We start from the raw sequence: 11,460 nt of genomic DNA, 5'->3' as shown, positions 1-11,460 counted from the left end.
AAATTCTAACGCACAATTGAAATGACCAACTATTTTAGCAGACGACATCGCACATCGGTTGCGCAGTGAACTTTTATGCAAATTTATCACGCCCAAAACAGCGCCCAAATTAATCAAAGCCCAACACGGAGCGCACGCTCGGTTCACTTTACAGGTGTTGTAGCCCAATAAGGCGTAATTGAAGCACCTATTGTTGGACTTTCAGGCCCCGCCCAAATCAAAGGCCACAAGTTTTGCCGACATTGCTTGGAAAAATATCGATAAATAAATAATAAATACGGCATATAATTCAGCAAAACAATGTATAACACTGCGTGTGAAGTTATTAATAAGTACTTTATTACTTTTATTTTTTATACAAGCAGCATGAAATAAAAAATAAAAACATTGCTTTTGTCCCCTAAGCTTTTAAAACCAAACCTTACTCAAACAGGAGAGATCATCTCGGCACGAATTTGTTTTTATTGAAGATAGTCTGCATTAGCTTGTAAGCAGCTCCACAAACAAGTTCAATATCTTATCTGTAATTAACACTTTTTAGGACTATAAATATGAAAAAAATTACACATGCAGTTTACACTTTTGTAAAGCAAAAAGGGCGCCCTCTATTGTTACATAATGTTCAGTCTACAAAGTGAAATTAACTGGAATGTTGTAATTCAGAGGAATTTATTTTTGGTGATTTAGGAAAACTGATTTCAACTTCTTTTGCACTGTTGGGTTTAGATTAATAATCTGTTTACCTACAAACCAGAAACTTTAAAGGAAAATTACTTTAATGATCACATGAGCACTGGGCCTGATTTCATCGTGGAAAAATAGTCTTCCTCCATGATTTCATTAAGCTGTAAACAGAAAATACTGCTTGACGAATTTCTTTGCTAAGCAAAAGTTCAGTGGGACACAAGTCACAACAATGCAAACTTAATGTAACATTGGCTGGTAACCCGTTTCTATTAACCAATTGTTTTGTTGTGCTTAGCAATTTTTTTGGTGCTTACAGGCTTTACGAAATTGGGCCCAGGTTCTGATGGAGTTTAACTTCTAACTCAGCACGGCATAATGGGCACTGTCATTATTGTGATGTTTCAGGCCAGCACACACAGAAACATGGTTCGAGTTAAAGGCAGTGGACACTATTGGTAAATTACTCAAAATAATTGTTAGCATAAAAACTTACTTGGTAACAAGCAATGGAAAGCTGTTGATAGTATAAGACATTGTGAGAAACTGCTCTCTCTGAAGTATTGTAGTTTTCGAGAAAGAAGTAATTTCCACTAAAATAATATTTGAATTTGATTACAAGACCTAAGCTCAGAATTAGATTTTGAGGTCCCGAAATCAAGCATCTGAAAGCACACAACTTCGTGTGACAAGGTTTTTTTTACTTCCGTTATTATCATGCAACTTCAACAACAAATTGAGTTCAAATTTTCACAGGTTTGTTATGTTATTGTTGTGCATATGTTGAGATACACCAAGTCAGACGATTAGTCTTAGACAAATTACCAATAGTGTCCAGTGTCTTTAACTTTAAAGTACAGCAAAAGGCCCACAATGATAATGAGTTGACGGCAGTCCCCCTTCAATCACAATGCTCATGCAATACAAGTGGTTTTGGCCCATACAGTATCAAGAAAATAGTAAAGTAAAGAATTACTTACAGAGGATTTAGCATAGTTTGTACAAAGAAGTAGAATGTGTAAATTAATCAGAATTTGTTCACCAGGCAACTGGCATAAAACTAAGCCTACGGTGGAACTGGCCTTCATCATGTCACATGAGAGTCAAATAATATTAGGCCAGACACCTTTTTCAAAGCAGTTTTATAACCAAATTTGATCTGAAAGAAAATGATCTTCACATGACTTTGGTGTCAGTTTAGTCAGCTGTTAAACTAGTCCATTGTCCTTCATGATGCTGCCATTTTGAGTTCATTCTGTTCAAAGCAATGCATCCCAAAATGAGTATAGTATGGTGTCCTTTTTAATCTAAAAAATAAGATATTTGGTGTAGTGAGAGTTATTGTTTCCTTAGGCCTGGAATTTCACTAAAGCAATGGCCTCCGTTGCCCTGGTCTTTGGCCTTGGTACCCCTTTAAATGTTTCCCATAGACATCAAAAATTTCAAAATGAAATGGCCTTGCTCTCTCAAAGATGAAATTCAGGCCTGTTTCCTTCATCCTTCGCACAAGATAGTGTTCTGTTTAGTTTCATATGTTTTCAGCATCTCCTCCAGCGAGGACGTCGCATCCAGAACCATCACGGACCCTGGGACAGGAAACTTCTTATGGATCAACCAATCTTCATATCTTTGATGAATACCTTGTAAATACTCCAGCGGAATACCCTCTTCTTCTTCTCGGCATCGCTCAAGAACTCTCTCATGACATTTCTCAGGTGTGGTCTGAAGATAAATGATGCGATCAACGCTGAAATCATGGTTTCTGACGACCCATTGGTAAAGCTCATCCAGGACTACAAACTCTGGGTCGGACATCTTCTTCTCAAGATGCATGTTTTCAACGAAGCAATATCGAGCGCTGTGTACCGACCGTTCCATTAGTTTGATAGGGGTGTCAACTTGGATGCTATGGTTCTCCAGCATGGTGAGTTGAACGTAGGACTGGAACACAAAGCTCCACTGTAGAGGGTCATGATACATCAGATCGAAGAGATTATGGCCACGGACATTCTGCCATTTCTTAACAGGCTCTTCAATAACAGTGACGTCCTTCTGCTTGGAGAAGAAGTTCATGAGGGTAGTCTTGCCAGCCCCGATGTTTCCTTCAATAGAAACTGTAAAGGGTTTCTCTCCATCTTGGAATTTAAAGTTTCTTGATGATGCATTATCGCTCATCATTTTCACAAAGTTCAAGTGTTTACTTGGAAGACACAAAACGTTGATGTTGTACCCCTGTTTACCGAGTGTTCTGTTTAAACAGATGCAGTTGCTCTGGTTACTGGCAGAACGAGCCACGACTCTGAAGATCCTACTGAGTAACATTGTTACTGATTAAAAGGCACATCTGCGAAAGAAGATTCAGAATCCAAATTTAAATTAGCATCAGGAAAAGTATACGAGGAAAACTTTATCAAAAAGCGTTTGACAAATTCATCAGAAAGTTTCATGTCATAAAACCATAATTTTGTAAAAGAAAGTCTAAATCCGAAACCAGAAAGCAAATAGAATGCATTTTTACATATTGAAATTGAGATATCCGACTTTAAATTTCAAATTGTACTGTGTATTCTGTGTATTTTTTTTTAAATTAATAAAATGAATTACAACTTATATTGTAAAATTGCACAATTAAACTTTTTAAGTCTGATAAACAAACTCAATCAAACAAAGAAAGAATTCTTCCTACAGAAGTAAGAATGACACTCCTAACTAAAGTCCTAATTAGTAATATTATTACTAAAATTCCTACTCATTCTTGTTCTTAACAACATATTTCTTTCATTCGTTTATCACTCACTTTGACTCGGTCCTTTGTTTTTGATGAGAGAGCCTGTTAACACGATTTCACTCAGTTCACACTTCCAAAACTCGAGGTGTTGTTTAAATTTTGTGTGATCTGATTGTATTGATCTGTTGATAGACTTCTCGACCTGTACCGTTTACTACAGACAGTGTTCAATAACAGTTTCAGTGGATTTACAGCTAAATTGTGTTATCTAGACTACAGAAACCAACTCTTCGCACACAAGTTGTTCCTAACTTCTGTCCTTACTCAATGGTTCTATAAATTATTTTGAAGGCTGACTCACTAACCTGTGTGTAGAAAAATTACATAAACAAAGCGAGCTGGGAATCTTGCCTGGACATGCAATGACAGACGAGTATGGCGTGTCAAACGTTGCATTATTCGATAATGTACAATATATGTGCGATGTTTCTCATATATATGCGATAATTGTCACATATGTGCGATATTCATTTGATGTATGCAATAAATGTAATATATATGCAATAAATGAAATATATATGCAACAAATGTAATACATATGCAATAAATGTAATATATATGCAATAAATTGTAATATATGTGCGATAAATTGTAATATATGTGCGATAAATTGTAATATATGTGCGATAAATTGTAATATGTGTGCGATAAATTGTAATATATGTGCAATAATTTGCAATATATGTGCGATAATTTGCAATAGATATGCGATAATTTTTAATATATGTTTGATAATTTTGTAGTATATTATATGCGATCATTTGTATGCGATGTTTTGTGACGGTATACATATGCGATAATTTAATATACATGTGCGATGTTCGTTCTTATATATGTGCGAAAACGGAATTGTGGGATATAGTATGGCTTCCTGTCCACTTGATCCCCGTATCCGTAATGTTTTAGATCGGGCCAGACTATACTCTTGACGGTATAGTATGGTTCCTATGGTTCAATGAGATTGGCGTAGGGTTCAAGTTATAGTGATGGTCAGGGTACGAGACTCGAGCAGCGTATTTCCGAAATAGCCAGCCAGCCGCGTATTCGGATAATAGAACACATACAGTACAGGGAGGTGACAAAATGTTGCATTTTGCTCAAATCTGAAGGTGAAGATCTGTTTTACTCGAACGAATTCTGCAATATTAGCATAATTTAGAATTTTTAATTGATAATATGTCAATTTCATAGCTTCACATGATTAAAAAATAATTTATAAAAAGTGAAAAACATTAACAAAACGTCAAAAAATGACCCGCAAACGAAAAGGCAAACATTTTTATTTTGTATTTTTTGCATTTTTTAATATGTCAAAAAAACATCACTGTGAAATACAAAACCATAACTTGAAAAGAATTTATACCCTTCGTTAAAACAAAACATTTAATTTGTAATCCAGAACTTTCAAGACTAATATAGTGGGCGTATCAAATTTTGGAGCTGGGTAAATTTGGTTCACTATCTAGTGGTTAATTAACCACAGTTATTCTGACGCCATTGTCAATGTACGTTCCGCCCAATTACATAGACGGTGGACTTAAACACAATTTGAAAAGAATTTGAACCCTTCGTTAAGACAAAAAGTTGCTTTCTTGTTCCAGAATCTTGAAGGAAGATAGACTGGACGTATCAAATTTTGAGCTGGCTAAATTGGTCAACTATTATTGATTCTGCAATAAAAAGAAAATGTTTGTCTTATCAATTACTAAATAAATTGTTTTATTGTTCGTAAGCATATTCTCTTATGTTTGAAAGAAAAACACTTCTATTTCCAGGTGACTTTAAATCGTAGAACAGTTAAAGTTAGTAAATTACCGAGCTATATCTGAAACACTCATGATTGATTATTTTTAATTGTTGTCAATAAAATTTAAAAGTTCTTGTGCTATAAAAATTCAACTGTGTCTTGTTTGCAAAATCATTTTTCAAATTTTTTGAATCTTAGTCACCACATTTATAGTTATGTCAGCCGCGAGCAAAAGGTGGTGACACCCTTCGATAAGACAAACAATTTCTTTAAACATTTTCTTTAAACATTTTCTTTTTATTGCAGAATCAATAATAGTTGACCAATTTAGCCAGCTCAAAATTTGATACGTCCAGTCTATCTTCCTTCAAGGTTCTGGAACAAGAAAGCAACTTTTTGTCTTAACGAAGGGTTCAAATTCTTTTCAAATTGTGTTTAAGTCCACCGTCTATGTAATTGGGCGGAATGTTACATTGACAATGGCGTCAGAATAACTGTGGTTAATTAACCACTAGATAGTGAACCAAATTTACCCAGCTCCAAAATTTGATACGCCCACTATATTAGTCTTGAAAGTTCTGGATTACAAATTAAATGTTTTGTTTTAACAAAGGGTATAAATTCTTTTCAAGTTATGGTTTTGTATTTTACAGTGATGTTTTTTTGACATATTAAAAAATGCAAAAAATACAAAATAAAAATGTTTGCCTTTTCGTTTGCGGGTCATTTTTTGACGTTTTGTTAATGTTTTTCACTTTTTATAAATTATTTTTTAATCATGTGAAGCTATGAAATTGACATATTATCAATTAAACATTCTAAATTATGCTAATATTGCAGAATTCGTTCGAGTAAAACAGATCTTCACCTTCAGATTTGAGCAAAATGCAACATTTTGTCACCTCCCTGTACTGTATGTGTTCTATTATCCGAATACGCGGCTGGCTGGCTGTTTCGGAAATACGCTGCTCGAGTCTCGTACCCTGACCATCATTATAAACCCTACGCCAATCTCATTGAACCATAGGAACCATACTATACCGTCAAGAGTATAGTCTGGCCCGATCTAAAACATTACGGATACGGGGATCAAGTGGACAGGAAGCCATACTATATCCCACAATTCCGTTTTCGCACATATATAAGAACGAACATCGCACATGTATATTAAATTATCGCATATGTATACCGTCACAAAACATCGCATACAAATGATCGCATATAATATACTACAAAATTATCAAACAGATATTAAAAAATATCACATATCTATTGCAAATTATCGCACATATAATATTGCAAATTATTGCACATATATTACAATTTATCGCACATATATTACAATTTATCGCACATATATTACAATTTATCGCACATATATTACAATTCATCGCACATATATTACAATTTATCGCACATATATTACAATTTATCGCACATATATTACAATTTATCGCACATATATTACAATTTATTGCATATATATTATATTTATTGCATATATATTACATTTATTGCATATATATTACATTTATTGCATACATCAAATGAATATCGCACATATGTGACAATTATCGCATATATATGAGAAACATCGCACATATATTGTACATTATCGAATAATGCAACGTTTGACACGCCATAGACGAGAATAAATTATGCAAATAAAACGCACGTTGTTTGTTTGATGCAGGAAAAATAGTAGACTGGTACCCATCTGAGGCTTGTTCATAGAGTTATCTCTATGGGCTTGGTGTAGTTTGTATACAAATACGCACAGGTTTCACATTTAGTCCGTGTGTTGATTTTGACGTAAACAGAGGGCGCTATGCTAAACTAACGGAGGTCGAAAAAAATAAATATTTTTAAGACTTCTTATTATTTTGACGTCCACAGAGGGCGCTATGTAACATTAGCGGTACGCTGGCTGGGTCATGAAGGTAGAAGTATTTGTGCGTGTGGTTAATAAGAAGTTGGTTTTTATGTAATTTTTTTTCAAAAATCAAAATATACTGCACTGTAGCGCTATACATAATTCATATGCATTTTGTATTGTTTACTGAGTGTAATAATCATAAAATGCGTTGTCTGCTAATGTCTGCTTGCAAATCTGCCTGGCTCCCAGTCGTACGGGTGTGATAAATTAACACATAAGGCATTGCACTTTGATAGCACCTAACTACTGCAGCTTACCTCGACGTGTCACTCTTTCTGATTCAAAAGTCAATCCGCCAAACATTTAATAAATTCTGTTTTGGACAAAAATTGTAATAACAAAATGCCTAAACTTGGTTTAATTTATTTGTAAAACATTTCAACGTTTTAGAAGCTCATTCTTTAACAATATTTTACATTTGGGTTGGGGAACAAAGAGCACTATATTTTGTATAGTTTCTTAGGTGCAATGAGTCACCATAGCAAATGTACACGTTGGTTAAATGCCGTATGTTTCTAAAAATAGATCATATACAAGCGATAAATTGCGTTTGTTTACTTCCCAGCTTCAGCTATGTCGACGTGTACCTAAAGAAGTAAGTGAACTATGGGTTGTATTTCATCAGATTAATATGTTTTCGTTAGCTTTCACGACAGTCATGTGGTGTGGTTATGCTATAAGATGTAAGAAGTGGTATTTAAGGGGCTAAAGCCTGTGTCGAGTGACCACAAACAACATACAAAGTCATCAGCTTGTTGTACCGGAAATAAACTGATTGATTTGTATTTGTAAGCTGATCTGCTCTTCAGCAATACAACCTATACGTTTATTGTGTACGCTGAACTTATTATTATTAATGCTCACCATTTTGTCATCATCAATGTGAACGTTTCCTGCCCCAAAACAAAGTACGAACATTGAGTTTCGCCAATTTTCACCATTTTGATTTGATTAGATGATATTTTGTTCAGCTGTTTTCTGCAGGATAATTCTGTCATAACTTATTTTTAAAACCAAATTCTCTGATAGAACTTGAGGACCATGATCATACAAGTTGCGTTTGTTTGCCTTGTGATCTTCATCGCGCATAAAATCACTGAGTGTTTCAAGAATGGTTTCTCTGCAAGAAATCGCGACCATGGCTCAGCCACGCCAACTAAAAAGCCACCAGCGTACAGTTCTTTGTACCCAGACCTAACCAGCGCGTCGAAAGACGACACAAGCCCACCAGTTGGAAGTGCTCTTGCCAAGGTGCTTGGATGGGGGAGCGGAACATCGTTTCAAACCATTGTTGATAAGTTTAACTCGCTGGATGAAGTGAGTAACGCTGTGAGGAGAGCCGGTTTGGAATCAAGTAATTTATTATTTGGTGAGTATATTGGATACCTTTGTGTTATATTGAACATTGGTCTTATTATGGAGACTATGATAAGACCGATGTTAAAAGAGAGCCATAAACAGCCAAACAAGATGGGCAGTTGCGATAACATAACCCTCCATGGCTGGAGGGTCGAGGGTTCTGTTATGGCAACTAGGTGGGCCAGTCCCTGTGTTGGTTGGCAAAATGAACTTGTGGTGGCTATAAGATGTAAAGCCGTAGTTGTTGTTTAAAGGAACACGTTGCCTTGGATCGGTCGAGTTGGTCTTTGAAAAACGTTTGTAACCGTTTTTTATCAAATGCATATGGGTAGAAAGATGTTGTAAAAGTAGAATACAATGATCCACACAAATATGCCTCGAAATTGCGTGGTTTTCCTTTTACCTCGTCGACTAACACGTCGGCCATTTATGGGGGTCAAAATTTTGACTCCCATAAATGGCCGACGGTGATAGTTCGCACAGTTCGCACAGTAGAAGGAAAACCACGCAATTTCGAGGCAAACTTGTGTGGATCATTGTATGCTACTTTTAAAACATCTTTCCAACCATATGCATTATATAAAAAACGGTTACAAACGCTTTTGTTTTGACCAACTCGTCCGATCCAAGGCAACGTGTTCCTTTAATGCACTTCAAAGAAACCATCTCTTATTGATAAGAGAAGGAGTTCGTTTGGTGTTTCTGGCATGGTTGGCAATTCCATGAGCATGAACCAACACAACCTGTGTGACCCCCTGACAAGGGTAGTTGTTGCAGTATCATCAAGACAAACAGGATATGTAACTTTTTAAGCTCATTTTCATAAAACAGTTTTAAATAGCTGTTTGCATTTTTGTTACCACATTTTTAAATTTTGTCGGTTTTATTATTAACTTGCATCTTTGTTTTATTTTATACCAGGTATCGACTACACAAAGAGCAACCTCTACACTGGGAAACAGACATTTGGAGGGAGGAGTTTACACGCTATTGAGCCAGGAGTCTTTAACCCATATCAACAGGTTTGTATATAAACTTTGTACCAAACTCAAACAATGTGTGCAAGTTAGGACATTCACTCAATCAGTTGGTGCAGTCTGTCTATAGTTGGGCAGTCTGTCTGTAGTTGGACCAGTTCATCTATAGTTGGTGCAGTCTTTCTATAGTTGGGCAGTGTGTCTGCAGTTGGACCAGTCCTTCTGTAGTTTGGCCTGTCTGTTGTAGTCATGACAGTTAGGGACACTTTGTCTATATGTAGTTGGGCCAGTCTGTCTATAGTTGGGCCAGTTCATCTATAGTTGCGCCAGTCTGTCTATAGTTGGGCCAGTCTGTGTACAGTTGGGCCAGTCTGTCTATAGTTGGGCCAGTGTGTCTATAAACGGGCCAGTTCATCTAAAGTTGGGGCTGTCTGTCTATAGTTGGGCCAGTTCATCTAAAGTTGGGGCTGTCTGTCTATAGTTGAAAAGTTTTGTTTATACATGGCCAGTGCATATAATTAAGCCTCCTTTTTTTATGTATACTTGGACGTGCCTCAAGAATAGGCCAGTTATTGTTTCATCATCATCATCAGTGATTGACGACAACTTGCACTTGAATTGGGCAGGATGACAGATGCACCACATCTCCCATTCAATCTACAGGGTCTAGAAGTCATCAGCAATCACACGGTGCCAATGTCCTCCATCATAATCTTGTTTCGCTTCCATTTATAGTTGGGTCCCAACTTAAGTTAGACATACATGCATTTCAAATTCATACTCCTCACAAAACACTTGTTCTAACTTCAAACTTAATTTGATAATTTCAGGCCATCATGATTCTTGGTCAGACCTTGGCGCCATTCGACGACGACAACCTTCTACCAGTCTACGGCTTTGGTGACATCACAACCCAAGGTCAATCAGTTTTTCCGTTCCGCTCCGATGGAGAGTGCCACGGTTTCCATGACGTTCTTGATTGTTACAATAACATCACACCAACTGTGACACTAAGCGGTCCGACAGACTTCGCTCCAGTCATTCAGGAAGCCATCAAGATTGTCCGCAAAACAAAAGCGGTCAGTGTTTCTATTTAAAAGTTTATCCTTTTTTAGTAAGAGTTAGCAACATTTCAAATCGCCCGTTTCCTTCAAACTGGCCGATGATGCCGAAAGCCAGAGCCAAAATTGTGGTTTCAAAGAGAACCCAAGTATATGAAACCTTTATTTGCACTATTCTCACAAATCAAATGAAATCCTGTTGCGGTGTTGCTTTCTTTTGAGAGATTTTACACACCCAACTTACCTCTTGTACAAAGTACCCCCCCCCCCAAAAAAAAAAAAAAAAAAAAAAAAAACTTTTAATAAGAATTCCGGAGTATCCCATTGTTGTGACTGATGGCCCACTAAATTTTTGCTAAGCAAAGAAACTTGTAAAGCAGTATTTTCAGCTTGATGAATTTGGCCTAGAGTGCTCTACCAGCTGAGCTATCTACATCAATCTCCCTATTTCGCTTACAATGGACAAAGTGGTCATTATAATTTTCAATTTTGTTCTGTGTTTCCTCTCTCCAGCAGTACCACATACTTATCATTATCGCGGATGGCCAGGTTACCAGTGAAAAGAGAACACGTGATGCTATAGTAGAGGCTTCCCGGTACCCACTCTCAATCATTGTGGTTGGAGTCGGCGACGGACCGTGGGACATGATGCGCGAATTTGACGACAAACTTCCCAAGAGGAAGTTTGACAATTTCCAGTTTGTTGAGTTTCATCGAGTGATGGTTTCGGCAAAGAGCGGACACCAGGAATCAGCGTTTGCGCTTCAAGCTTTAATGGAGATCCCCGACCAATTCTTGGCAATCCGGAAACTGGGACTTCTGGACTGATAGCTTAAGATGTTCTCCTTACAAGAAAACTCTCTTGAATGCAAAACGAAGAAGGTACCTCATGTACGTTAGTTTTTGGT

At 36.6% G+C, this 11,460-nt stretch overlaps 2 protein-coding genes across 4 annotated transcripts; one reads left to right on the top strand and one right to left on the bottom strand.

The window, feature by feature from the left end:
- Window positions 1-365: 365 nt before the first annotated feature.
- On the bottom strand, window positions 366-3,841 carry LOC139951062 (deoxynucleoside kinase-like). 2 transcript variants are annotated; one of them, XM_071949882.1, is made up of 2 exons: window positions 3,778-3,841; window positions 366-3,028 (listed from the first exon to the last, which is right to left on the bottom strand). In XM_071949882.1, the coding sequence occupies exon 2, from the start codon at window positions 3,004-3,006 to the stop codon at window positions 2,179-2,181; it is 828 nt and encodes a 275-aa protein (XP_071805983.1). In that variant the 5' UTR covers window positions 3,007-3,028; window positions 3,778-3,841; the 3' UTR covers window positions 366-2,178. The 2 variants fall into 2 exon arrangements, with proteins under 2 accessions (XP_071805983.1, XP_071805984.1); XM_071949883.1 differs by lacking the exon at window positions 3,778-3,841 and adding an exon at window positions 3,482-3,763.
- A 3,858-nt stretch (window positions 3,842-7,699) lies between these two features.
- Window positions 7,700-11,381, top strand: LOC139950587 (uncharacterized). Of its 2 annotated transcripts, none has more exons than XM_071949340.1 (5): window positions 7,700-7,750; window positions 8,185-8,524; window positions 9,436-9,536; window positions 10,322-10,570; window positions 11,069-11,381. In XM_071949340.1, exons 2-5 carry the CDS (start codon window positions 8,197-8,199, stop codon window positions 11,378-11,380), a joined length of 990 nt encoding a protein of 329 aa, XP_071805441.1. In that variant the 5' UTR covers window positions 7,700-7,750; window positions 8,185-8,196; the 3' UTR covers window position 11,381. The 2 variants fall into 2 exon arrangements, with proteins under 2 accessions (XP_071805441.1, XP_071805440.1); XM_071949339.1 differs by having other exon boundaries at window positions 11,066-11,381.
- The last annotated feature ends 79 nt before the right edge of the window (window positions 11,382-11,460 follow it).

Source organism: Asterias amurensis, chromosome 18 (assembly GCF_032118995.1).
Source record: "Asterias amurensis chromosome 18, ASM3211899v1".
Taxonomy (NCBI): domain Eukaryota; kingdom Metazoa; phylum Echinodermata; class Asteroidea; order Forcipulatida; family Asteriidae; genus Asterias; species Asterias amurensis.
Note: the sequence above shows the minus strand (reverse complement) of the source record. Positions and strands in the feature narration are given on the sequence as shown.